The 25,974-nt window shown below is 39.1% G+C and overlaps 2 protein-coding genes across 2 annotated transcripts; both read right to left on the reverse strand.

Annotated features, from left to right (window-relative positions):
* Positions 6,559–14,744, reverse strand: LOC109215636. Its single transcript, XM_019379743.1, has 8 exons — positions 14,293–14,744; positions 14,174–14,207; positions 13,827–14,036; positions 13,610–13,699; positions 13,266–13,331; positions 13,092–13,183; positions 7,007–7,054; positions 6,559–6,919 (listed from the first exon to the last, which is right to left on the reverse strand). The coding sequence occupies exons 1-8, from the start codon at positions 14,739–14,741 to the stop codon at positions 6,799–6,801; spliced, it is 1,110 nt and encodes a 369-aa protein (XP_019235288.1). The 5' UTR covers positions 14,742–14,744; the 3' UTR covers positions 6,559–6,798.
* Positions 15,041–19,429, reverse strand: LOC109215659 (probable protein phosphatase 2C 47). Its single transcript, XM_019379770.1, has 4 exons — positions 19,039–19,429; positions 16,563–16,736; positions 16,250–16,485; positions 15,041–15,844 (listed from the first exon to the last, which is right to left on the reverse strand). Exons 1-4 carry the CDS (start codon positions 19,117–19,119, stop codon positions 15,274–15,276), a joined length of 1,062 nt encoding a protein of 353 aa, XP_019235315.1. The 5' UTR covers positions 19,120–19,429; the 3' UTR covers positions 15,041–15,273.

A 25,974-nucleotide genomic window follows, 5' to 3' on the forward strand; every position in this document is an offset into this window, starting at 1 on the left:
TTCTGAAATAATTTCTAACATTCGAAAACGCCAAAATGAAAACAAAATACTGATCAACCCACAGAATCTGGTGTCACGAACATGAGCCTCTAGAAACAGATTATTCACCTATTACAAGTCCGACTAAGAAAAATATACGAATAAAATAATAAAAGATAGAAGAGAGAGATCAAGGCTGCGAACGCCATGCAGCTACCTCGATACTCCCGGATATTTATTGCTCCACTAAACAAGTCCTCACTCACCCTGTGGTGTACCTGAATCTGCACACAAGGTGCAGGGAGTATTGTGAGTACTTCCAACCCAGAAAGTCATAAATATAATAAAGTCTGAGGATAAGAAATCCTAAATAAACACAAAGTAAAACTATAAATACAACAACGTGGACCAATAGCATAATACAGCAAACATTTAAAACAGTTATAATAAAGTCACACCAGAATGAGAATAAATAACAATTAAATATGCAATGCAACACATAAACCGGTACCTCCAGTATCCCGCTGCGGTCGTGCAGCCCGCTCCATTTATTTAACGTCGACGGCGCTCACTGGGGGTGTGCAGACTCCGGGAGGGGCCCCTTACGGCCCAAGCGCAATAATAAGCCATCTCGTGGCATCAAACAGGCCCTTGGCCTCATATCAATATCATTATAATACTGCTGCGGCGTGCAGCCCGATCCCATACTCAGTCCAAAAATCACACAATAGTATAAAAATATTCAGCCCAAACATCATTTAAAAATATTAACTTAATTTCTAATTTAAGAAAAAGGCTGAGATTTCAAACACAGTATTAAATACCAGGACTGAGTTTAATATTTATAAATATGGTAAGAAACCATTAAAATAATCCCTGAAGGATTCAAGTAGTTGGCAAGAAGCCCAATTATGACAATTAATCCATTTTTATAAGGATATTACAAATCTACAATCAAATAGGTACCAATTTTATTAAGTGGGATGGACCAAGTCACAGTCCCTGGCGGTGCTCTACCCCACGCCCGTTATCCGGCGTGCAAGTCACCTCACATAGCACTACGATGTGCAAATTCGGGGTTTCAAACCCTCAACACAGCATTTACATTTATTACTAACCTCAAGCCGGCCAAAGTCCTAGCTTGCTATGCCCTTGCCTTTCGAATTCACCTCTTCGGGCGTCGAATCTGACCAAAACCACAACGAATACGTCACAATATGCTAAGGGAATATAACCCAATTGAAAAGACTCGAAAACATCGAAAATCACGAAGTTGGTAAAACCCGAGCCCCGAGCCCACTTCTCGAAAAATTATAAAATTCACATCACCGGATTCCTTATCTCGCCACGAGTCCATGCATATAAAGAATACCAAAATCGGAGTCCAAATGACCCCTCAAATTCCCATTTTTGTTCTCTTAGGTTTCAAGCCCTAAACCACCATTTTTGACCCTAATTCCTTGAGTTTTCAGTGAAATTTCATGTATTTGCATGATAAAATTGTGTTCTAAGTCCAAGAATGCTTACCTGATCGAAGTCCTTGAATTTCCTCTTCAAAATCGCTCAAGAACACCCCAAGTCCGAAGTCAAAATATGTGTTCTGTAAATATTTCGCGAAGGGAATTAAAACCCTTTCTGACCAGTTATTTCCGCATCTGCGGCTACATAGCCGCATCTGCGACTTCCGCTTTTGCGATGGGGAGCCGCTTCTGCGGACAAGACCGCTTCTGCGGTTACTAGACCGCTTCTGCGGTCTCGCATCTGCGATTCCTTTTACGCAGGTGCGGTTTCCTTTAGCCTTCCAAAATTCCGCATCTGCGGTCCTACTGTCGCATCCGCGACTCCGCAGATGCGGTCAGCATCTCCGCACCTGCGATGCCTGTCGCTTCTGCGGTTCTTGACTCGCTTCTGCGGTACCGCTTCTGCGGTCCCATTTCCGCAGGAGCGAAAATACCAGAAGCAGCACAGGTTCTGCAATCTCCTAAGTTCAAAACTTCCCGTTAGCCATCCGAAATCACCCCGAGGCCCTCGGGACCTCAACCAAAAATACAAACATGATCCAATACCTTATTCAAACTTGCTCCAATCATTAAAACACCTCAAACAATACTAAAGCCATCATTTCTCATCGAATTCAAGCCTAAGTTCTTCTAAAACTTCCGAAACACGCATTCGATCAGAAACCCAACCAAAACACCTCCGAATGACCTGAAGTTTTGCACACACATCCAAATCACCTAACGAAGCTACTGCAACTCTCGGAATCTCATTCCGACCCCCGGATCAAAATCTCACCTACCAACCGGAATTCGCCAAAATACTAACTTCGCCAATTCAAGCCTAATTCTACACCGAACCTCCAAAATCAATTTCGATCGCACTCCTAAGTCACAAATCATCCCCCGAAGCTAACCAAATCATTGGAATTCACATCTGAGCCCTCTAACTCAATAGTCAACATCCGGTTGACTTTTCCATTACAAGCCTTCCTTAAAGAGACTAAATGTCTCATTTTCTACCAAAACCAAACCGATTCGACTCTAACTTACCAAATGCCGATAATGAAACATGAAGAAGCAATAAATGGGGAAAACGGGGCGGTAACACATGAGACGACGGGTCGGGTCGTCACAGTTATGGGATATGTCCGTAGGTTTGGTTGAGGCCCCGGAGGCCTCGGGGGTGTTTCGGATGCTCAACGGAGCATTTCGGAGTGTGAAAAGGTTGCAGAAAATCTTCAGCAGTTGCAGGTTCCAAATCCTTCTTCGCGTTCGCGGTCTTATCCTTGCGTTCGCTTAGCTTTGATCTTCTTCCTTTTCGTGCTCGCGTCCTCCTCCACGCATTCGCGTAGAGTAATTCTCGAGGAGGACCAGCTTCCTCATCGCGTTCGCGTTTATACCTTCACGTTCGCGGAGCTTCGTGTTTTCCTCAATCGCGTCTGCGTCAATGCCATCGCGTTCGCATAGGTTTATTGGACTCTGAAGCCTTAGCTTATTTTTACTCAACGCGTTCGCATTATAGAGTCGCGTTCGCGTAGTTTCCTGAGCCCAGGCCTTCGCGTTCGCGTCCTTCGTCTCGCGATCGCGAAGGGTATTTTTGGCAGCGTTATTATTTCTTGTTCGCAAACGCGAGCCCACTTCCGCGTTCGCGATGCACAACGGACCTGGGCAGTATTAAATCATTCAAAAATGAGGGTTAGCCATTTTTTTATCAAAATACAATCTTGGGAGCTCGGATTTGGGAGAAAATTCGAAGGTTTTTCGAGGGCAACTACTGGGTAACGATTCTCTACTCTCTTATGCTTATGACCCACTAGTCTAATCACTAATTCCTCCTTAATTTCGGAATTTGAATGAAAAATGGGGAAAAACTTCTTAGACAAAACTATTGAGTTTTGAGTGGGTGTTTGACCTCCGATTCGAGAGATTCTTATATGGTTAGACTCGTGAGAGTACGAGGGTTCTGAAAATGTGAAAATTATCCGATTCCGAGATATTGGCCTGAGGGGCGTTTTGGTCATTTTACCTAATTTCGCGTCTTATCTTTGAATTTAATAGTAGAATTAATTGCTTGAGATGTTATTTACAATATGTAATTGAATTGAATAGATTTGAGCGATTTGGAGTCGGATACTCGTGGCAAAAGTGTGATTTCGAGTTGATTTTGGAGCCGGTTCGAGGTAAGTGGCTTGTCTAACCTTGTCTTAGGATTTATTATTTGATATTTTGAGTGCCTTGTACGCGAGGTGACGAGCGCGTACTTGAGCCAATTATTGAAAATCCGGTTTTTTTTTACTTAAGATATTGAGATTGAGTTTCTTTCATATTTGCTTTATTCTACTTGCAATTATAGCCTGTGCTAGATTAGGAAAGCATGTTTAGTTGATTTAACTTTCCTAATTGCTTAAGTTGCCTTGACTGTACTACATGAAGCATGCTAGGCCAGTACTACCTGTTGCTTGTCTGTTGGTACTTCATTTCTGTATATTTTCTGGTTGTGATTGCGCATTTATATTGGGACTACGGATGTGGGATTTCGGTAGCTCCCCCCCCCACCCTTATTTGTTTACTTTGGGACTACGGGTTCGATTCCCGGTAGATCCCCCTGCACTTTTACTTTGGGACTGCGGGTTCGATTCCCGATAGATCCCCGTGCATATTTACTTTGGGACTACAGGTTCAATTCCCGATAGATCCCCCCTGCATATTTACTTTGGGACTGCGGGTTCGACTCCCGATAGATCCCCCTGCACATTTATAGTTGGACTACGGGACGGTAACCCGGGAGATCCTTCGGATATACACATATGATGGACTACGGGACGGTATCCCGGGAGATCCACTGGACAGTTGAGAAAGTACTACAGGACAATATCCTGGGAGATCCTCATTTGATATTTTGGTATTGAGCTGTACATTTCTGTGTTTACTCTGTTCTCTGCTTATTTGTTGTTGCCTTGTAAATTCTATCTTATTTCACTGTTGTTCACATTATTTCTATCCGTTTTCATATTGGACATTCTTATTACATTGCTTAGCCTCAGTATGACCCTGACCTTCCTCGTCACTACCCGACCGAGGTTAGGCTTGGCACTTACTGAGTACCGCTGTGGTATACTCATGCCTCTTCTGCGCATGTTTTTTATGTGCAGACCCAGGTACTTCTTCTCAGGCGCACTACCCTTGAGGCGGGGAGAGCTACGGAGACTTCGAGGTATATCTGCAGCGTCCGCAGATCGAAGAGCCTCCTTCCTTAGTCTATCTGTAGTGTTTAGATTCTATCATACTTTGATGTAGACATTCTGGAGATTAGAGCATTTACGGTATTTCTATTAGCCTGTGGTTCCCGTGAGTTTTCGGATTTTGGGATTGTGTTGTAGACTTTCGCATTTCTTTTGAGTTGTATAGGCCGAGCGGCCTTATTTACAGCTATTATCTTAAAATGTTCAGTTTTAATTAAATGTTTCGCAAGTTAGGTTGTTATTTCCGCATTGTTAGGCTTACCTAGTTATAGGGACTAGGTGCCATCACGACATGTTCACGGAGGGCGAACTGGGGTCGTGACATATATAGTATATCATTTTGGTATAGAGTACAAATTCTTCTTCTCCCGTTCAACTCAGCTTTAACCCAAATTTAAAAAAATTACTGCAAAATCTCCACCATGAAAACAATGTATAAAATTTGAACAAGGACCTGATAATTTTGAAAACCTGGAAAATGGTGCAATTATAACGACATACTGTTGCAGCATATTATATATTATTGTAGTATGTTGTATACTATTACAGTGTATTGTATATTATTATAGTATATTATTGTAGAAATCCTATTGTATGCACTACGTAGTAAACTGTATAGTATATCAATATACTTTTATAGTATATTGTATACTGTAACGATATATTGTTGGGTAATTTTGTTTCTTCTTCATATTAAAAGCTTCAAGCTCGACAATGGAAGGTCTTCAAAAATTTAATTCCTATAATCACCCCAAATGAGCCCCAAATGCAACTAAATTTTGGTACGAACATCCCAAAGGTACTATAGACAACATATTGTAACACCCACTTTGAATTAAATAACAAAATCTCCAGGTTAATAATTCATACTCCAACCGTTTTAAGTTATGTAAAATTATTTTCTTTTTAGTCCGTGCGAAAAAGAATGATCCCTTTCCCTATTTGGAAATAATTTACCTTTATGTAATGATTTATAGTCACACAAAATATATGTGCCTCATTTTAGACCACAAGTCCAAAAGTCTTCTCTCTTTTCTTAAACTTTGTGCCCAGTCAAATAAGTTCACATAAATTGAAATGGAGGGAGTATTAAAGAGCTTCATGCTCAACAATGGTGGATCTTCAAACACATGAAAATTTCATATAGAGAAAGCCAAAATTTATCGAACTCATTGAGATTGAGAATTTTGAGAAGAAGCTATTGAAACCCTAAGTTTTTTACATATTTACTTTTTAGCTTTGTTTTTCCAAAATACATGAAAAGGAGAGGATAGAAAAGGCGGACAGATCAGAGATTATACACAGGGAGATAATCCCATTAGAGAAAGTGAAGAAAGAGAAAGCGAGAAGAAAAATATAGGAAAAAGGTACCGGGCAACTTTAAACTGCATAGTTGCAGTAGAAGAATGAATAAGAAAAATAGGTACACGGGTAAATAATTTTGATCGGCTAGATATATAGTGTAACTATTTTAAAAGTAGGTGAAAATGAATAATTAGTTTGTGTTAAGTATATATATATATAGCATAAAAATTGCTCTTCCAGAAATCATGTTAAGAAATATAAATTAAAGAAAACAATGTTTCTGTAATTTTTCTTTTCAAACAAAATATAATAAGCGATCTTTAAAAATGCTATTAGGCAAATTCAGCCGAGAGACATGATGACATTAGTTATTCTTCTTAGATCGAAATACAATTACTTTTCTTTGTTGGGTTTTGGGTCGTACCAAAACAAGAGACATAGCCATGATTTCAAATTTATAAATTTTGAATTTAGAACGACATCTTTAAGTGATAATAATGACTGGGTTCTAAAAACAGTAAAGGTTCTTTAGATAACACAATATATATTGCATTTCAATCACCCACTAATTAAAAGTCCAAACACTCGGGGCGTATCCAGTGTAGAGCCTATGGGTTCACCTAAACCCATATCCTATATTTTTGCTCAAACAATTATTACATAAGTATAAATAATAAATTTTGAACTCATTAAATTATATGAGATATGATAGAATTATGAATTTAAGCCCATAAAATTCAAAACCTGAATCCGACTCAACCCTGGCTCCCATTCTAGCAGGAGTGTCTTACAAACGCTTGGGGGCACAATGTAGAGAACGTTGAGTTTTTGAAAGCCACAAGCAACCAATAAATTCCATAGCAAGGTAAGTGAAACACCGTCAAGCAAAAGTACCTGCCGTAGCACGTAAGCAATAAGCATTAGATTTAGCAGAAGAGTGAACAAAGAAACGTAGTACAAAATTTATAAAGGTTTACGTACCATAGAGGAGCCCGCGGCATTGAAAGTTCCAAAAAGGGGTAGGGCCACCTTAGAAAAATTTACAATATTAAGTTCAGAGTTGACGTTTAAGGAGAAACCATATAGTAAAACTTCATGAGTTTTAATTTATGTAAACTTATTTGGCTTAATATGCATGGAGTTTAACATTTTTTATCTTAAAGATGTTATTAAGATTAATTATCAATCTTAGCTCACATTAATTAGTTATTGGAATGTTAGTGTTAGTTGTTAGTTCGTAGAGCAATTAGTACAGCTAAGTGACAGCTGTAGAAGTTAGTTAGTTAGCTCATTTTTATTTTCCTTACTCTAGCTTTGATTCTCGTTTTGTATATAGTGGATACACTCCACTCACTTTTTTCATTTTTTGAGAGTGAATAGAAAAATTCCAGAATCTTCTTCTTTCCCTCTCCTCGTCTTCTCCCTTACTCTGAGCTCCCATGGCAGCGAGGTTCAGACCTGTTCACCATCAAAGCTCAATTGAGCTTTGAGCTACCGTTTCATTGGAATTTCTAATATGGTATCAGAGCTAGGAGCTTAGATCTAGTCTCGCTTCTCTGAATCTGTTAACTCTAACTCCATCAGTCTCGATTTCTTCTAGATCGCACACATGCAAGTCCACTTTTCCACCGATTTCAAGTTACAATTGTGAGGAGGTTATGTTCTGTTTCTGAATCGATATTCACTTAAAAATTGTTGTTAGATCTGTAATTACTAGATTCCAGTTCTTAATTGTTTAGAAATTTCTTATTGAAAGAGATGACGATTATTAAAAACGATGTTCAATCTACACCACCTATGGCATAGTCTTCTAATCAGTCAAGTGTTGATATCTGTAGCCCTTTGTACATGCATTCATCTGATAATCCCGGAATAGCTTTGGTTCCTATTCCTTTTGATGTTTTTGGATATCGATCATGGAAAAGGGGTGTAATGCGAGCCCTGCCAGTGAAAAATAAGCTGGGATTTATCAACGAAGAATGCAAGAGGCCAGATCTAGATTCATCAAAATTTCGATTATGGGAGAGATATGATGATACAGTCACTTCATGGATTCTAAATTCCTTAGCTAAGGAAATTACAGATAGTGTTGAGTATGTAGCAGATGCAGCTGAATTGTGGAGAGAACTAGAAGATCGATATGATCAGACAAATGGAATGAAACTGTACCAAATCCAAAAGGAAATCAATGATCTGTCCCAAGGAGCCCTTGATATCACTTGTTATTACACAAAGATGAAGAAATTGTGGGAGGAACTCAACACTTTGATTTTCAAATCTCATTGCACTTGCAATTGCACATGTGAAGCTATGGAAGGCATGCACAAAGCTGAGAAGGATATGAGGCTTATACAATTTCTCACGGGATTGAATGAGACATACACTATGGTTCGAGGTAGTATACTAATGATGAATCCTCTTCCTACAATTGCCCAAGCCTTTTCTTTGCTAATTCAAGAGGAAAGTCAGAGAGAAATCAAACCAAATGGTCATTTGGCTCTAGAATCATCAGCCTTGAGTGTTGGCACAAACAGACCTGGGTCGTCCAGGACTAATTACTCTCCTAGTAATAATCATAACAGCATGAACAAACCTTTTTGTGATTACTGTAAGAGACCAGGACAGACCAAAGAGAAATGCTATAAGCTTCATAGATACCCTCAAAGTTTCAATCAGAATCAGAATCCAAATGTAAATCCAAAACCAGTCTTCCGATTCCAATCAAAATCCTGGGCAAAATTTCAACTACAATTAGAATAATAGGTTGAATAGAAGTAACAGAGGAGTGACTAATTCACATGTAGCAACTACTGACACACAACCTGCTGAGTCTGAGACGTATGCTACTTATGACAATGCTCAAAGTGTGAGCCTTACCCAAGAAGAATACAGCCAGCTAGTAAATCTACTGCATCAATTTCAATCAGGAGGAGGAAAAGACTGCACAACTAGTGGAAATATTGCATCAGGAACAACAAACTTTGCAGGTATCATAGCTTGCACTTCCTCCATTGATTTTGGTAAGCTGTCATGTGAATTTTTCCAAAATAAAGCTGACACATGGATTATAGATTTAGAGGCATCAAATAATATGACCTTTAACAAATCCTTATTAACCAACATAATAGTTCTACCCTACCTTTTGTTAGTTGTACTTCCAAATAGCTACAAGGTAAAGGTGACAGAAATTGGCAGTGTGATGCTCACTCCTAAGATCACTCTAAATAAAGTGATGTTTTTTCCTTCCTTTAGATACAATCTAATCTCAGTTCATTCTTTGGCCTCTCATCTCAATAGTCTTGTTGCCTTTATTAAACATTGTTGTATACTGTAGGCCCCTTTAATGAAGAGGTCTCTGGTGATTGGTAGAGTAAAAGATGGGCTGTACATCCTATGCCCAAGCTGTCTGAAGAGGAACACTATAAATACTGCAGTAAAATCTACTCATGTCCTGCCCACTACTTCTACTTGTTGCACTTGTAATACATATTGTCCCTCTCATTCTATTGTAAATAGGCCATTACATTTCAATAAGTGTGTTTCTTCTTGCCTAGTTGTAAATAGTCCATGTGCAAATATTGAAAAACAGGATTCTTTTGCAAGATCACTTTGTAAGGTTCCCAACATATTCTCTCATTTCTGTGCTAAAAGTAATGCAGATGTGTTGTGGCATAATAGACTTGGTCATGTCCCCTTTGCCAAAATGAAAAATATCACTTCTATCCCTTTCAAATTCTCACCTAAACAACCCTTTAACTGCACCATCTGTCCAATGGCTAGAAGAAAGACTACCATTCCCTCAGAAAACCAGTACAACCAAAAGAATTTTTGAACTTCTACATGTTGATTTATGGGGTCCATATCATGTTCCTACACATGATAGATACAAATACTTCATAACTATGGTGGATAATTTTAGTAGATCCACTTGGAATCATCTTCTGTCTAGCAAAAATAATGCCCTTCAAATACTCAAAGAATTCATAAAGTTTGTAAAAAACCAGTTTGGTGTGACTATTAAATCCATAAGGTCAGACAATGGATTAGAGTTCACCAACACAGAAGCAAGTATCTTGTTCCAACCTAAGGGAATCATTCATCAAAGAACCTATTCCTACACACTACAACAAAATTGTATGGTAGAAAGAAAGCACAAATATCTCTTGGAAACAGAAAGGACACTTCTCTTCCAATCCAAACTACCTTTAAGATACTAGGTTGAATGCGTTTTTTGTGCCACCCAAATCAAACAGACTACCTTCTACTTCTATTAACAATCAAACTCCATATGAACTATTGTACAAAAGAAAGCCAAAATACTCTCACCTAAAGAGCCTTGGTTGTTTGTGTTACTCCACTGTACCAATACCACATAGGGACAAGTTTCAACCCAGAACACCAGCACATGTGTTTGTTGGCTATCCTTTCAACACAAAGGGGTACAAAGTTCTGAGTCTAGCCACCAGAAAAATTCACATCTCCAGAGATGTAGTCTTTAATGAATCCATCTTTCCTTTTGTAGTCAATATAAGCAAATCTCCTCAGTCACATGTCTTCCATCCAATTCCTTTCATTGAATCCCTCTGTGAGCAACCTTCTGATGATACAAATGTCACAAAAATGTCTGAGAACTTGAGTGATCAAAGGAGTTCAGATAACACATCCAATCCTGTGTCACCTGTACATGTAGTTTCTTCATCACCTTCAGTAGTGCCCAATTTTTCACTACCTGATTCACCATAACTACACTATCCTAAAAAGACTCATGGAGAACCTGTCCAACTAGTAAGATAATCACAAAGAACTCACAACCACCTACTTATCTGCAAGATTATGTACACTCCCTTCATCACCTCAAAACAAATTCTGTTTCCTTAAATGCCTTATTCTCTATGAATCATCATATTGCCTCTGATCTACAAACTACCGATAGTCAGACTTTTGTGAGAAATGTTTGTCATGACAGGAAACCATCATCATATAAGGAGGCAGCCATTGATCCTGCATGGCAAGCAGCAATGACACAGGAATTTGAAGCACTATGTTCCAATCACATTTGGGACCTAGTAATCCTGCCACCTGGGAAGAAGGAAATAGGGTGCAAATGGGTCTACAAAGTAAAACACAAAGCTGATGGCAACATTGAAAGGTTCAAAGTCAGATTGGTTATTAAAGGTTACACTCAACAAGCAAGAATTGATTATACAAAAACTTTCTCACCAATGGTGAAGATGACAACAGTGAGGACCTTAATAGCTATAATAGTTAAGAAAGGCTGGCTCATATCTCAGTTGGATGTGAACAATGCTTTTCTACATGGAGATCTCAGTGAAGAAGTGTAAATGAAAGTACCACCTGGACTAGTTGTAGACAAGCAAGGATTGGTTTGCAAACTGAACAAGTCTCTTTATGGCTTGAAACAAGCTAGTCGACAATGGTATGCAAAATTGACTGAAGCATTGTGTTCAAAGGGTTATGCACATTCCATGTATGATTAATCTCTCTTCTACAAAAGGAATGGAGAATCCTCAGTATATGTTGCAGTATATGTAGATCATGTTCTACTCACTGGAACTGACCAACAAGAAAGTACACAGCTCAAAGCATTCCTGCACGAACAATTTAAGATCAAGGACCTGGGGCAACTACATTACTTCCTGAGGCTGGAGATTATGTATAAATATAATGGAGTAATCATATCTCAGAGGAAGTTTGTACTAGACTTGTTAAAGAAGTACAACTGTTTGGATTACAAGCCTTGTTCTTCACCTTTGGATCCCACTACAAAGCTGAAAGCCAAAAAAGGCACTATTCTGCAAGACCCTACCTATTACAGAAAGCTAGTAGGGAAAATAAATTTTCTAACTAATACTAGGTTGGATATTGCATATAGTGTTCAACACTTGAGCCAATTTATGCAGGAGCCCAGAGAACCCCATTTGAAAGCAGCATTTCACCTTGTCAAATATCTGAGGAATGATCCTACTCTAGGAATTTTCATGTCAAAGGATGGAGATCACACTGTCAAAGCTTACTGTGACTCTAATTGGGCAGCATACCCGGATTCTAGGAGGTCCATCACAGGTTATGTGGTACTGCTGGGCAACAGTCCTATCAGCTGAAAATCTAAGAAGCAAGAAACCATATCTCTATCCTGTGCAGAAGTAGAATATAGAGCTTTGAGGAAAGTAGTGGGGGAACTAGTATGGTTGAGCAGATTACTTGAGGAACTAACTATCCCGTTTTCCTTGCCCATCTCAGTTTTGTGTGACAGTCAGTCTGCCCTGGATATTGCAAAGAATCCAGCGTTTCACGAAAGAACAAAGCATATAGAAGTGGATTGTGATTTTGTGCGTTATCAACTACAAGCAGGCTTAATCTCTCTTTACCACATTAAACAGACAATCAACTTGCAGATGTGTTGACTAAAGCTCTGACTGGGATCAAACATAGTGCTACATTAGGCAAGTTGGTTGTGTTCACCACACCTCCAACTTGGGGGGGGGGGGGGGTGTTAAGATTAATTATCCATCTTAGCTCACATTAATTAGTTATTGGAATGTTAGTGTTAGTTGTTAGTTAGTAGAGCAGTTAGTACAACTAAGTTACAACTGTAGAAGTTAGTTAGTTAGCTCATTTTCATTTTCCTTATTCTAGCTTTGATTCTCATTTTGTATATAGTGGATACACTCCACTCACTTTTATTTTTATTTTTTAGAGTGAATAGAAAAATTCAAGAATCTTCTTCTTTCCCTCTCCTCATCTTCTCCCTCACTCTGAGCTCTCATGGCAGCGAGGTTCAGACCTGTTCACCATCAATGCTCAATTGAGCTTTGAGCTACTGTTTCATTGGGATTTCTAATAGATATCATAATATTTGTGTGATTATAAGTCTTTGAAACATATAGTCTTAAACATGACATACCATTTGTGTAATTGTGAACACTTCTTATTACAGGTAATATTGAAATCTTAAAATAGAAATAAGTTCAGCTAAATTAAAATAGAAGGTTACATTGTATTCTTCATGCAAAAATACATACTAGGAGGAATAGTATATTATTACCAAATGAAACCGCAGGCATGGATAAGCCACTGAAAAATGACATAGCAGCAGCTCCACAACACAAAATATGCAATCCCCGACCAAGGTAATGGCTGCAAATTAAGTGTACTCAGATGAGTAGGAAATGTTAAAAAAAGGCTCAGAACACAGAAATTGAACAATATTGTGTCTTACCAGGCTATTGAGAGAGGTATCAATCAGAAGAAAAATAATGTTGAGAGAATGCATACCACCCATCAACTGTCAGGTAAACAACAACAAAATGATAAATGTATGTTCAAGACTTAAGATCCTTAACTAGATTTAGCTAACTAGTGCTTGTGGCTAGCTGTACGAGATATTTTGATGAAATAATACTTAGAATATTTAAGACATGAATAAACAAATACGTAAGATTCTCGAAACATTGAAATTGAACAATTTCACATAACAATGTATCATCAATATTTTCCCTTAAAGTAACTTTAAGAAAAAAAGACGTTCAACAACTGAGGAAAGAAGCATGCATGTATATATACCAGGTTTAGCTGAAGATGTGAATTTGACGAGTAGGGTAGTATAATGAACCAAAAGATGATGTCTGTAAGAATTACTGAACCTGCACATGTCTGTTTTCAGGTAAGAAAGTCTCATTAGAATAGGACATACATTTGATGCGTAATGCACAACATATATATTATGTTGAATTGCTCCACATATAGTCCATCCAATTCTTGATCAGGGACTAATATTTACCTGATACGAAATTTTTAGCACGTAAGTCCAAAAGCTTGCTCGTTTTGGTACTGTGTCTTCATTGTAATATTGGCCTTGCAGTTTGAACATGCTCTTGTTGGTCTTTGCCTTGTTGTACATCTCATGATCAGCAATTACGTCGCCAGGACGTGGAGCTGATTTGTTTGAGTAGTACCGTACACATCCATATGCTGATATGATGGTTCCAATCTACATTTAAATAATTAGTTGCAGAGGGCGACAGATTTAAAAAGACAATGCAGCTCATCAATTAGTTAAGTGGTCTCAGACCAATATATAACTGGTGATGGAAATAACCATTGCTTAATTGTCGATATTTTACTTACTGCAAAATAGACGATTAGCAACGTAAAAGTCCACCTACATTCAAATTTTTGGAAAATCATTAAATTTCAGGTTAAAAACACAAATACGGTTCATAGATATACACACGTAAAGAACTTACTCGGTGTAATAGACAAAGATGGAGTAGTTGTAAAGAAGGACATCCCAGGTTAAAAATATGCAGAGAACAACTAAAGATCCAAAACGTGTAGCCAAGAGCCATACAGGGTGAATCCCACGCCAACAACTACTTGACAAACTCCCAAACTCCACTGCTGATGGCGACGACGACGACTGATTGCAGCCCTGCAGGGGCAAAAGGATCTCATGACGACCAATAATGTTGTTGTCGTCAATATGATCACCATTAAGTATTTGGTAACGCTGATGCTTAATTTTGCAGCAGCAGAGCACGTAAAGGGCGCCAAACATGGCGATGCCTACTATCCCGAAACAAATAAAATCATACCACTGTATCAAAATTCCTGCCATAGCTAGCTGCAGATGGAAATTTTGGCGTGAGCTCTGCAGCCACCTAATTATATCTATAGCCATCGTTAAATTTAACATATATTTAAGTTGCTAATAAGGGAGAAGGAAGACTATCTGGTGGTACAGTAGCATGTTGTTCTTGTTTCATGTAGCTTCATACGACTGGTAGCTTTGACCGTTTGACAGCAGAACTTTAATTCTCTTTTCTTTAATAAACCGATCAGTATTCCTTTTCTTGTCACTTTTAACTGTGCTGCAATAGTATTTGTGTGCGCACCCACGATATTGAGGAGTACAAGGGGAAGACAAGTAAGAACTAAGAAGAAAAACTAAGGTCTCGTCAAAAGAATAAGAGAAAGTTAACTTATGACAATGTGTATGTTGAACGGAGCACAACTTAAATGCTTCAATGGTGAATATACAAATTGAAAATCAGTTGTTATATACAGCTAATAAAATGAGATACATGTTCCATACAACAAAGAGCACCAAACTGAGCCCATTCTCTTTGCCAACCAATTATATGTACAGAAAACCCACCCAAAAACAGATGGAAGAAAGAAAAAACATCCACAAAGGTTGGCTTTTATCCTTGCAGAATCATCTAAACTCAACGGCTTCCACTGTTGTCCAACCAACTCTGTAAGCTGCACAAGGCTTCTGCAGAGAAGCTGCAGCATCTTAATCGCCTCTGTCGTGACTGTGATGGTTCAGAATGATCAACAGAAGTAAAGCAAACAATTACCACAGTAAGATTGTCGAAAGTATTGAGCCGCAGGGCCTCCATGACAAGATCCTTGGCACACTGTTCAGGATCATCATGCCGTCTCAGACCACGACGTACAAGATTAACCGCTTGTTGACTTGACATAACATCCCAGATGCCATCACAACCAATTATAAGGAATTCATCATCCTCGCTCAAGATAATCTGTCGGAATTCAGGCTCCGCTATCAGAGGAGAGGCAGAGCCACGAGGCAGCTTCATGTCCCAGTCCCCTAAGGCTCTAGTCACCGATAGGACACCATTGAGATAACCATCATCAATAAATCCGCCCAACTCTTCGACACGCCTTCTCTCCGATGCATAATTCGGTCTATGGTCTTGAGACATATTAATCGCCTCTCCCTTATGGCAAAGAACTGCTCGGCAGTCTCCCACATTTGCCACCATTAGAAGCCTAGAAGAGGACAGAGTAGCAGTTTAGTTAACAAGAATACAGTAAAAAAATGCAGGTTCCAAAAATTTCATAGAACAGAATCAAATCCTATGGTCCTCCCTAGCCCTGCAATTTCACAAGTTCTAGAGTCATCTATGGTTCGATACATGGCAAAGCAATTCTGCGAAACTCAAAAATAAAGACAGGTTGACTCTCATCCATCAAACAGCATCCTCGACTAAGGAATGAATAACTTATATTACCCGCTTAAAGAACTGAACACCGTATGATGCGGCTAGAGTGACAAGAAATAAGATTGAGAACATAATAGGGCTACAAGTGAGACCCAGAGGCAATCATGAACATGACCATTTTTGTACAAAAGGAGAAGCATTTACGTGCGAATACATAATATTAAAAATTTACCTTCCCAATACCAGAGCTGTCAATGCAGTAGTTCCAGAGGAACTACACACATTACACTCATCAGCCAAAGCAAGGTCAGCAAGAAGAAACCCTTCTCTTAGAGAGTTTTCCACCTCTTTTAAAAATGCCTCATCAACTTCTGATGTCTGAGGGAAATTGGCGTCCTCAAAAAGGAATCGGAGAACATGTTTTCTCACATAAGCTGCTGCCTCAGGTCCTCCATGACCATCAAATACCTACAAGATAGTGAACAAGAATCAGTTAGACAAGCTCCGCAATGACCAATGTATAATGTTCCAGAAGTGAAAATTACCCCATAGAAGGCACAAGGCTGAGGAAACCTGACTAGGGAGCCTAGATGTTCGGAAAGATCATCTATCCTTATATGCTCATCTTCCATGAACCTCCGTGGGCCAATATCTGCAAAACTACCTGAACGAATGCTAGGAACAAACTGCAAAGTTGTAGTATCTGGGGATTTAAAATCCTGAAAGAAAGAATTGATAGAGACACATCATCTCACAAACGACAAAAGAAGGTTTAATACCGAGCACTAATTATAATGTACATATTTAGCACAAATATTGTTGAGCATTGAGAAAAGGTACATCAGCTGAATACACTTAACTTTAAAGGAAGCTCCACAAGTGGAGGGATTCCTCTCTTCCACTCAAAAAGAATAAAATATTAACTGGTCATAACAGGCTTCACTCTGCACATGATGTGGGCAACTTGACTGTTCGTCCAAGAGGAATGTGGCTGAACAGTATAGCAACACAATTAACCAGAACATGGACCTCTAGGCTAACACTAGTGTGGATTCTTGTCATTATGAAAATCGAGCTTGGTCCTAAAATACTTCAATCTTGCAATGTCTCTGATATGTTTCAAAGTATATTAACCTTGAGAAGAGCTCAAAATGACATGGCATGGTTCATATGCAAAGGTAAATCTGGAACAGAAAGATGAACACCATAGGAGAACAGACCTAATCCATCTTCCCTACCCTGCAGGTCATCTGTCCCCCCTCCACACCCCACCCACCCCCAAAAGAAAAACTTACATTACCTTTTGGTTCCAAAGAGACATGTATCAGTAACTCTGTACTCCTGTCCCCAATTGTAATATACACAGTATTCTAAATAAATTTGGTTTTGTGGCCCCAACTGTTCCAGAAAAATCAAACCACAACATATTTAAATGCTATGACAATCATTGTTGTAAATATCCTACACTTTTCCCCTCCCTCCACCGAAAACATTTCAAGAAGAAAGATGTCAGAAATGAGGAAAAAAGTTGTGAATGCCTAGAGAATGCTGATAAAAAATGAGAAGAAACATGTCCATGCTTGAGAATACCAAGGCAATCTTTTTCTAGTAGATAAATTGAAAGCCCAAGATTTAATGTTTTGAGTGGACTTCTATCATCACAATGTTGTGAAAATGCAACCTTAAAAAGCCACTGATCGAACTAAGAGAACGAGAACAATTTCAAAGAAACAAAGAGAAAAACTGATATCCATGCAAATGAGCTTTACAAACTATATCTGAGCACATTTTACTGTAGCAGAGAGAAGGTAGCTCCACTTTATCGAAGAGTCAAGCTACTTCTTGCCTAATTAATATGTTCATCAACACTTAGATACCTTACGATCTGCATTGAAGTGCATCTTTCCCTGTTATGGGGAAGAGGCTCAATAAGTGACCTTTACATAAGGCTAATACTATGGCTATGCCTAATTAAGCACACAAAATTAACACTTAAAGGAGCTTCACGGCAGCGTTTCAGCACAGATTTCCCTATTGTAGAAGAAAGGCCCAGTAGGTCCCCTTATAAAAGAGCCAAGCAACTGCTTTGCCTAATTAGAATACAAGGAGCTTCACAAGAAACATTTCAAAGCATAAATTTCCTCTTTGAACACCAAGAAACATTCTATGCTTTGTGTAGTTGCCATCCTCCAAATTCCACTGGAAGCTTTTCTTACTTCTTAGAGGCACCTTAGATATAATATTAACTATACTTATCAATAGCATGTCATAATACCTACAGAAAAACTTGGGCAATCATTCTAGCTTCAATAAATAACCTGAACATAACAATAACCACTATGCACAAAAATTTCCGCCTTTTTCTAGTGTTCTCCTGCAGACATACGTTAGACCTTTTTTTAGATTATGACCGAGAAATCCATCTGGGCCAAACCTTATGACCAACTGCCACCTTCAAATTTCAGGGATATGGGTTTGCCCCTCTTCCCTTCTCCACTTAAATACCAAGCTAAGTTCGCATGCCATAGGGCTCGAACCTATGACCTAAGACACAACCTTTGCCGACATATCCGGGACTTGTTCTCATGTAATGACTCTTATGATAGTATGAAAGCTCCTAAGTTAGTCATAAATGACTTAACACTTAAAGCCAAGACCTCAATAGGTCAGGTGTTCAACACTTCACATCTAACTCCTTCCTAAAATCTACTGAAACTCAACAATTAAGCTTAAATAAGTTGAAACGAGCCAAACATGTTTTCCTTTTATTGCTTCCCTTTATAGTTCCGTAACATTCTATAAGCATTTATGAGGTAATAATTCAAAGTCTAGGGTGTTGAATATTATTCTTTAAATATCAAATCTTCAATTAAATCTAAAGCACGGGACTTCACACTGAAAAACATGCTCTTTTCGCTAATTCTTCAAAGATCACAAGATGGGTATCCCAAAAAACGTAAAAAACACAATTAAAAATCAAAAGGGGAAAGTAAAGAAGAATGTTAAAAGAGAAAAACGCACCACATCAGAACAGCAGGGGACATCTAAGACCGTGGTGATAGTCTGTTGTACTGGTACAATAACCTCAGCTTCAGCTCCCATCTTTAAAAGTCCACAACTTTTGTGATCATAACACAGAAAAACAACTGAATTAGGGCTTCTTCTCGAAACACAAAGAGAAAATTTTGACCAAATGAAAGTGTGAATTCGAGGAGTTTGTGGATGTTTTTTTTCGTGTGTGTGGGGAAACGGCAAATACCAAACTTGGCACAAGTGGGGTTGAACTTGGATATATAAGAAGCGCTGACCGGCGGTGGGTAACCGGCGGTTAAATGTAAAAAGTCGTAGAGTAGGTGGACACGTGTATGTTATGTGGGTACGTCCACGCTCAGAATTTTGGGTATTGGTTCGTTGAGCAAAACGCACACGCAAATGTAATGGCATGGCCCATTGAGGAAAGCGAATGGAATCAATCAATAAGGAAAGGAAACTTCGGTTGCTGGACACGTGACTGTTTCTTCTACCACTTGTGTGACTTCTTCAAACCGTGTATCCTCGCTTCTCTTTTAAGGGAAAAAAGATATACTTCCTTCGTTACAGAATCTTTTCATAGTACGAAAGTTAAATTACTAAATTTTAGTTTAAATTTGCATATGATTTTTTTACAGTTTGTTTGGATGATTGTTACATGTCTTTTCATAATATAATATCGTATTGTATTATATTATATTGTATTGTATTTGTTCGATCCAAAATTTAGATTTAAGTTTAAACTATTAGATAATTAATCTTCGCCAATATTAATATCCAAAAGATGTACTAATCGTTTTTTGGGAAAGATAGTACGAGTATAATCAATGTAGCAATAAATGGTGACACTAGTGTTATGTTCAATGATCCAAAAATGAAGGGGATTGCAATAAATAACAATAAATAGTAATGAATAACATTTAAAAAAATCAAAGCATGTGAGTCACCCGAAAATGATGAGATTCTTTCGTATTCTTTCTGACAATGATGAATGATTGATGAGCTTTTGAATGCTCGAATTCTTCTTGAATCGTGGGGGAAAAGTTAGACAAGAATCTCAAGAAAAAAAGTATATTTTGTATGTGTGTGATAAAGCAAAATTTTTCAGAGAATGTCAATGTGTTCTCTTATAAATGAGTATTCAATGTGTCCTATAACTAAGTCTCTTTCTCTTCTTAAGGGAACATGTGCCAACAATCCTAATAGTACAACCACAGAAAATATCCACTAGAATATTCTCTTTAGAATCTTATCCTAAAACTAGTCGTTATTACTCTGTTTAAGACGAGTGCTCGTCCTCGATAGGGCTGTTCAAAACTGAACCGTAACCGTTAACCGAACCGATGGCTTATTGGTATCGGGTTATCGGGATAATGGATGGTGAATGGATTGAGATTTTATAATTAACGGCTTAATGGTTTGGGGGCGGATTACTCAATCTTCTTATCGGATAAACCATTAACCCGTTAAAATTTTTTATATTTATACTTTTATCTTCATTGAATATTCAAAAATTTGTTCCAGAGTAATAGATCCCACAGTATACTATGTACATGTTGGATATGAGAACAACATATACATTAGAACAGAGAAAGTGCAACAAGATGCTATGATAAAAAAATGGCCAATGGGAAGTGATCACAGTCCTTTCTTCTCTGTTCCATTCCTGTTATTTTGCTTGATAATTAAGGTTGCTGCTTCATTTGGGTGCGGTGATTGAGATAGTCTCATATCCAACATGTATATAATATACTGTGGGATTTATTGTCATGTGCAGAGAAAGTGCCTCGAATATACATTAGAACAGCATGTGATCAAGTTGTGAAGCTAGAGCAGCAAGATGCTATGATAAAAAAATTTCTATTTAGTTTAGCCAATAAATCGCCCGATAATTGATAATCTGATACCAATCCGCCCGTTGTCTTATTGGATGGTTAGCAGATTAGTACATTTATAATCCGATAATCGATAAGCCGGACCGTTAAACGTAATTATCCGCCCGATCCGCCCGATAAGCACCCCTAGTCCTCGACCTTCATCTATGTTGACTCCTCGACTTCGCCCTTCAACTCTTATGAGACCACGTCGACCTTGAGCATGACTTTTGTCGATGTCATATTGGTGACACGTGGCTGCTCTTTGAAGGCCCTCTTAATGCTAATATGGTTTAATCATAACTAAGACATTTTTTACCCATAGAGTTAGTCTCTCTACTTATTGAGGACGTCCTCGTGGGCGAGTTCCATGAGCGGATAATGTCTTTCATGGTCGAGCTTGTTGAACAGATACCATGCGTCATAGTCGCTATAGCAAGTACGCGACGTGGCTCTTTATGGGCCACGTATTTCAAATACCTTAAATTTCTCGGATGATTTGTTAGAGCCATCTGGTCCAAGAGAGGAGGTGATGTCATGCGTCATGATGATGCATGTTCCTGACGCATTACGTCAATTTGTGTGTGACCTTTGATGGGATCTGCCGTTTCGATTCTGGTTCTAATCATGATGAGCCGTTCCGGGTTTGGTGGCCATTATGATAAACCGTTTCCGATTTGGTGCCTCAATCTCTATAAATAAGGATAACCAAACCCGAATTTGAAATTTTTACTCTCCTAAACTTTCGAGATTTCAAACTCTCTCTCTGAACCCCTATCCTATGTATCTTTGCTCTCTTCCCAGTTTTTTTCTTTACTTTCTTATAAACATGTCAAATTTATCATCTAATGCTGGTGAAGGGAGTCGCGCCGCTCCCTTGGCGATTGTGTTTCCTACTTAGGGGAAGAATGTCGATGCCATTGTTGAGGATGTGGATTTTCCGTTGGTGGAGGAGATACTTCCCTGCAACCCTGAAGCCAGGTCTAATCTCCACCAAAATCGGACGCGATGCCTGGCATTTCCTATCAATGAGGGCATCCAAACATTTGGCAGACTTTAAAGCCAAGTTCGGCCTCCCCAACCACATTGAACTATTTCCCGCTGAAGAGGATGAAGTACATGTTCACAGCTCCGGGTACTGCGCTCTATACGCTTACCCATTCCTTATTGGTTACTCATTTCCTCTTTCCCCGCTGGTGGAAGAGTTTTTACGCCACTACGGCGTTTGTCCCGCTCAACTCGCCCCTTACATCTACAAAGTCATCAAGATGTTAACCAAATTTTCCAAGCTCACCGGGGTTGAAGTGACGATGTGGTTTTTGGTGCACCTATTCGCCCTTGGCTTCTATAGGGGGATGATATTGAACCTTCGCCACTGTGGATGTCAGTTTTTGGTGGTGAAGATGGACGATAAGGCAGTCATCAATTCTGGCTTGATTTCTTTTATGTCAGGACTGAGAACGTCGTGGCTAACGTCGATGGCTTCCCTTAGTCTTGGAACTACACACGTAAATGCCAGTTTTTCTCTTTTTGCCTTTCGCACATCTTTGCTTATTTTGAGCTAGTTAAATGATTTTTCCTTGCTTGCAGCCAACAACGAACCTCCTCATCTAGTCGTGCACACTGCCGACTGGGTCGAACAGATTTTCCCTCATGCCATAGGGATTCGTGACTGGCCAAGCTTCTTCAAGAAGTTCAGACCGGCTCTCCCTTTAGCAGGTAACTTCTCTTTCCTGGCCATGGTCGTTGCACCTTTTTGTTGTATGTAGGCTGGCTCTGTAACTTCTATGTCTCTTCCTTTACCAGTCAGAGGGTTTTCTTGAAGGAGTTGGGCGCATGTGCCCTCTTTTCGGAGGGGGAGTGCTTCCCCTTTAGTTTCTTCCCCCATCGTGGCTGTTGGGCCTACTGTGCCTGCCCCCGTCATGGTTGATGCGGCTTGTGGTTCCACCTCTATCTTGTCTGTTGCTCCCTCTCCTCAACTCTTCTCGTTGGTTGATGAGGATGATGACATCTTTGTCACTCCCCGAACTTGGGGGCGAGACCGGCACCTAATGCCTCACTTAACCTAGCGTACCAACTTACGACTAAGGGACTCTGAACATACAATGTCATACATTTTCCATAGTGCCACATTGTAAGATGATTTGTGAAACAAAATATAAAACTGAACGGAAACTAGCTCTGACTGAATATCAATATAAAGCTGGGTCGACAAGGCCTTCATAACTAGTACAACTGACAAACCAACAAAAATATATATACAAGGCCTACAAACCCAACATACTGCACTAACTGACAGGATATGTCTACAAGCCTCTACTGATGGATGTACTGTGGTCGGAATAGGGCCCTAACCTACCCATAATATATATACACATATACACAATATGTACTCAAAACCCTAGATCCGGCAACTCCGAAGGATGTGGAGCTTATCGATCAAGCTGATCACGGAAAGCACCTACGGAGGAGGTCTACCAGGCTGTCTATCTGAACCTGCATGCATGAAATGCAGCGTCCCCAAGAATGGGCGTCAGTACGAAATAATATACCGAGTATGTAAGGCAATAGAATAACTGAAAGCTGAAACTAAACTGATAATATAATAACTGAAAGTAACTGGGGGTCAAAGATGATCTGGAAATATACTTACCTGCTGATACTGACTCAACTCTTTCAATATAGTAAGTAAAATAGTTGTCCGGCCCTATAAGGCTCGGAACGTGTAACTGCTCGGCCGTAGTAAGCTCGCTCATAGGCGCTCAGCCATACTAGGCTCGGTATCTCGGCCAATCTGGGCTCGCTCATAGGCGTTCAGCCACAGTATGCTCGATATAACGTACCATCTAATTAGAGGTTGCCCAATAGGGGCTTGCCCACCGATTATAGCTCGGTGGTGGTGAAAATACTGTAATACTGTATATATATATAGACCCTATACCCTCTTGACTGAAAGCAGATAATACTTAACTGAATAGAAAGTCCCAAAATGGGAGAATACTGTAACTTCTAAGACTAGGATAATGTGAATAAATTCAGGAATACGAACTTCTCTTTATTTCTCGTTATCAAACACATGTAGTTATGAGGTCATGCCAAAATGAAGGAAAGGTTTAGCCTTAACATACTTTATCACAATCTTTCCAATAACCACGTTGAACTCGTCTTTTCGCACCGTAATCTACAACAACGATAATAATACTATTATTAAGTTACGAAAGGTACAATTATCGCATAACGAACGATAGGCTTATTTTATATTAAAACGGGTAGCATCTCCCCAATGATCTTTACTTCCTCCAAATTCAAGATAACACAAAAAACAAAAGACACAACAATAACAACATATATACATTATTTTCCAACCTTATATACACCACAAAATACTACAAAACAGCCCAACACACCCCAATCTCTTCATACACAAAACGACCACCATAGTAGTGTCAAACAGCACGAAAATATTACGACGAACGACCAGCCCACCACCCTGCATTTATGTGGTGTTTCTCCACACACTTTCTCCTGCGAAACTCCCTAAAACAGTAGCAAAACACGCAATCCAACAGCAACACAAAACAGCCCAGAAAATAGTTCACTACAAGTTGAATAACTAGAACTCACGGCTTCCGATCACCGTCCCATGAGTTCTTAACAACTATAGAATGACTTACCATATATTTACAGCAGAAAAAATGGATAAAAAAGAGCAGTAAACTAACCTTATTTGTTGAATAACTCAGCTCCTATCTTGGTTCTTCAAACTCTAGGTTTTTCCTCCAACTAGAACTTGAAAAGGAGAGAAATTCAATTAGGGTTTGTGTGTAATTGGGAGGATTTTTGAGGGGTTTAGGTCTGGTTATTATGCCCTATTATCAGTGTAATATATGAAGAAAATAGGCCAAGTCAGTCTTACTACACTCAAGATCGCTAAGAAAGTATTAGAACACAGGAGAATTGCCAAAGGAAGCTTTTGTATTAGAGAGAACTTGATTGTTTTGCTTGGTGAATTACAAATGAATGGCCCTCTTTATATACTAGTCTCCTAGGGGCTAGTATGCAAATATTAATTGTTACACAAGTTCTTAATATTTACAAGTAAGTCCATTCTCTAGAATTTTCTACATAGCTAGAATCTTCTATGGACTTTCCTAGAAATATCATATGGTTCTAAGGTCTTCCATGAGAAATCTCCTTATTTCCTCTATAACCTTCCCACACGTGCAAATCTATTTCATATGTAAGCTTTTCGTATGGCAAAAATATATGCCAAGTGGCACCTAAGTGGCATGATGATGTGGTGGGCCATGACATCCTTAGACTTAAACTAAGCGCACGTGCGACACTTGACAACTTGCTCACAATATTGCTATGCCAAGTCATCCTTACTACACTAAAGATCGCTAAGGGATTATTACAACACAAGAGAATTGCCAGAGGAAGCTTTTGTATTAGAGAGAACTTGATTGTTTTGCTTTATGAGTTATAAAATGAATATCCCACTTTATATACTAGTCTCCTAGGGTCTAGTGAGTAAATAATAATTATTACACAAGGCCCTTATTATTTACAAGAAATTCCCTTCTCTAGAATATTCTACATAGCTAGAATCTTCTAAGGACTTTCCTAGCATTTCCATAGGGTTCTAAGGACTTCCATGAGAAATCTTTATATTTCTCTAGAACCTTCCTACACGTGCAAGTCTATTTCATATGTAAGCTTCCCATATGTCAACAATATATGCCAAGTAGCACCTATGTGGCATGATGATATGGCGGGCCATGACACTCTCCCCCACCTAATTTTGTGACGCCCTCGGCACAAATCATCGACACGAACATGCGCACCTCGGGTGTCACCGTAGATCTTTGTCCATTAGTTATGATGCCCTATGGAGCGGTTCGCCTTCCCATGTCACAAGGTACTTGTCACCTTTCTTCTTGCGCCGTTTGTACTAGGGACGACTACCAATGATGGCCTCGATCCTCCGCCCATCGGATGCCTCTTCTTGCTCTTGGCTTGAATCTCCCCATGACTCAACCAAGTCTAGCAG

Source organism: Nicotiana attenuata, chromosome 2 (assembly GCF_001879085.1).
Source record: "Nicotiana attenuata strain UT chromosome 2, NIATTr2, whole genome shotgun sequence".
Lineage (NCBI taxonomy): Eukaryota > Viridiplantae > Streptophyta > Magnoliopsida > Solanales > Solanaceae > Nicotiana > Nicotiana attenuata.

Coding starts and splice junctions, on each gene's coding strand:
- LOC109215636 (XM_019379743.1), bottom strand. CDS start 14,741: ATGTTAAATTTAACGATGGCTATAGATATAATTAGGTGGCTGCAGAGC. Junction 7,055..13,091: donor CATGCCTGCGGTTTCATTTG/GTAATAATATAC, acceptor AATTTTTCTAAG/GTGGCCCTACCCCTTTTTGG. Junction 6,920..7,006: donor ATGCCGCGGGCTCCTCTATG/GTACGTAAACCT, acceptor GTGCTACGGCAG/GTACTTTTGCTTGACGGTGT.
- LOC109215659 (XM_019379770.1), bottom strand. CDS start 19,119: ATGGGAGCTGAAGCTGAGGTTATTGTACCAGTACAACAGACTATCACC. Junction 16,737..19,038: donor TCCCCTGCTGTTCTGATGTG/GTGCGTTTTTCT, acceptor TCTTTCTTTCAG/GATTTTAAATCCCCAGATAC. Junction 15,845..16,249: donor ACAGCTCTGGTATTGGGAAG/GTAAATTTTTAA, acceptor GTCCTCTTCTAG/GCTTCTAATGGTGGCAAATG.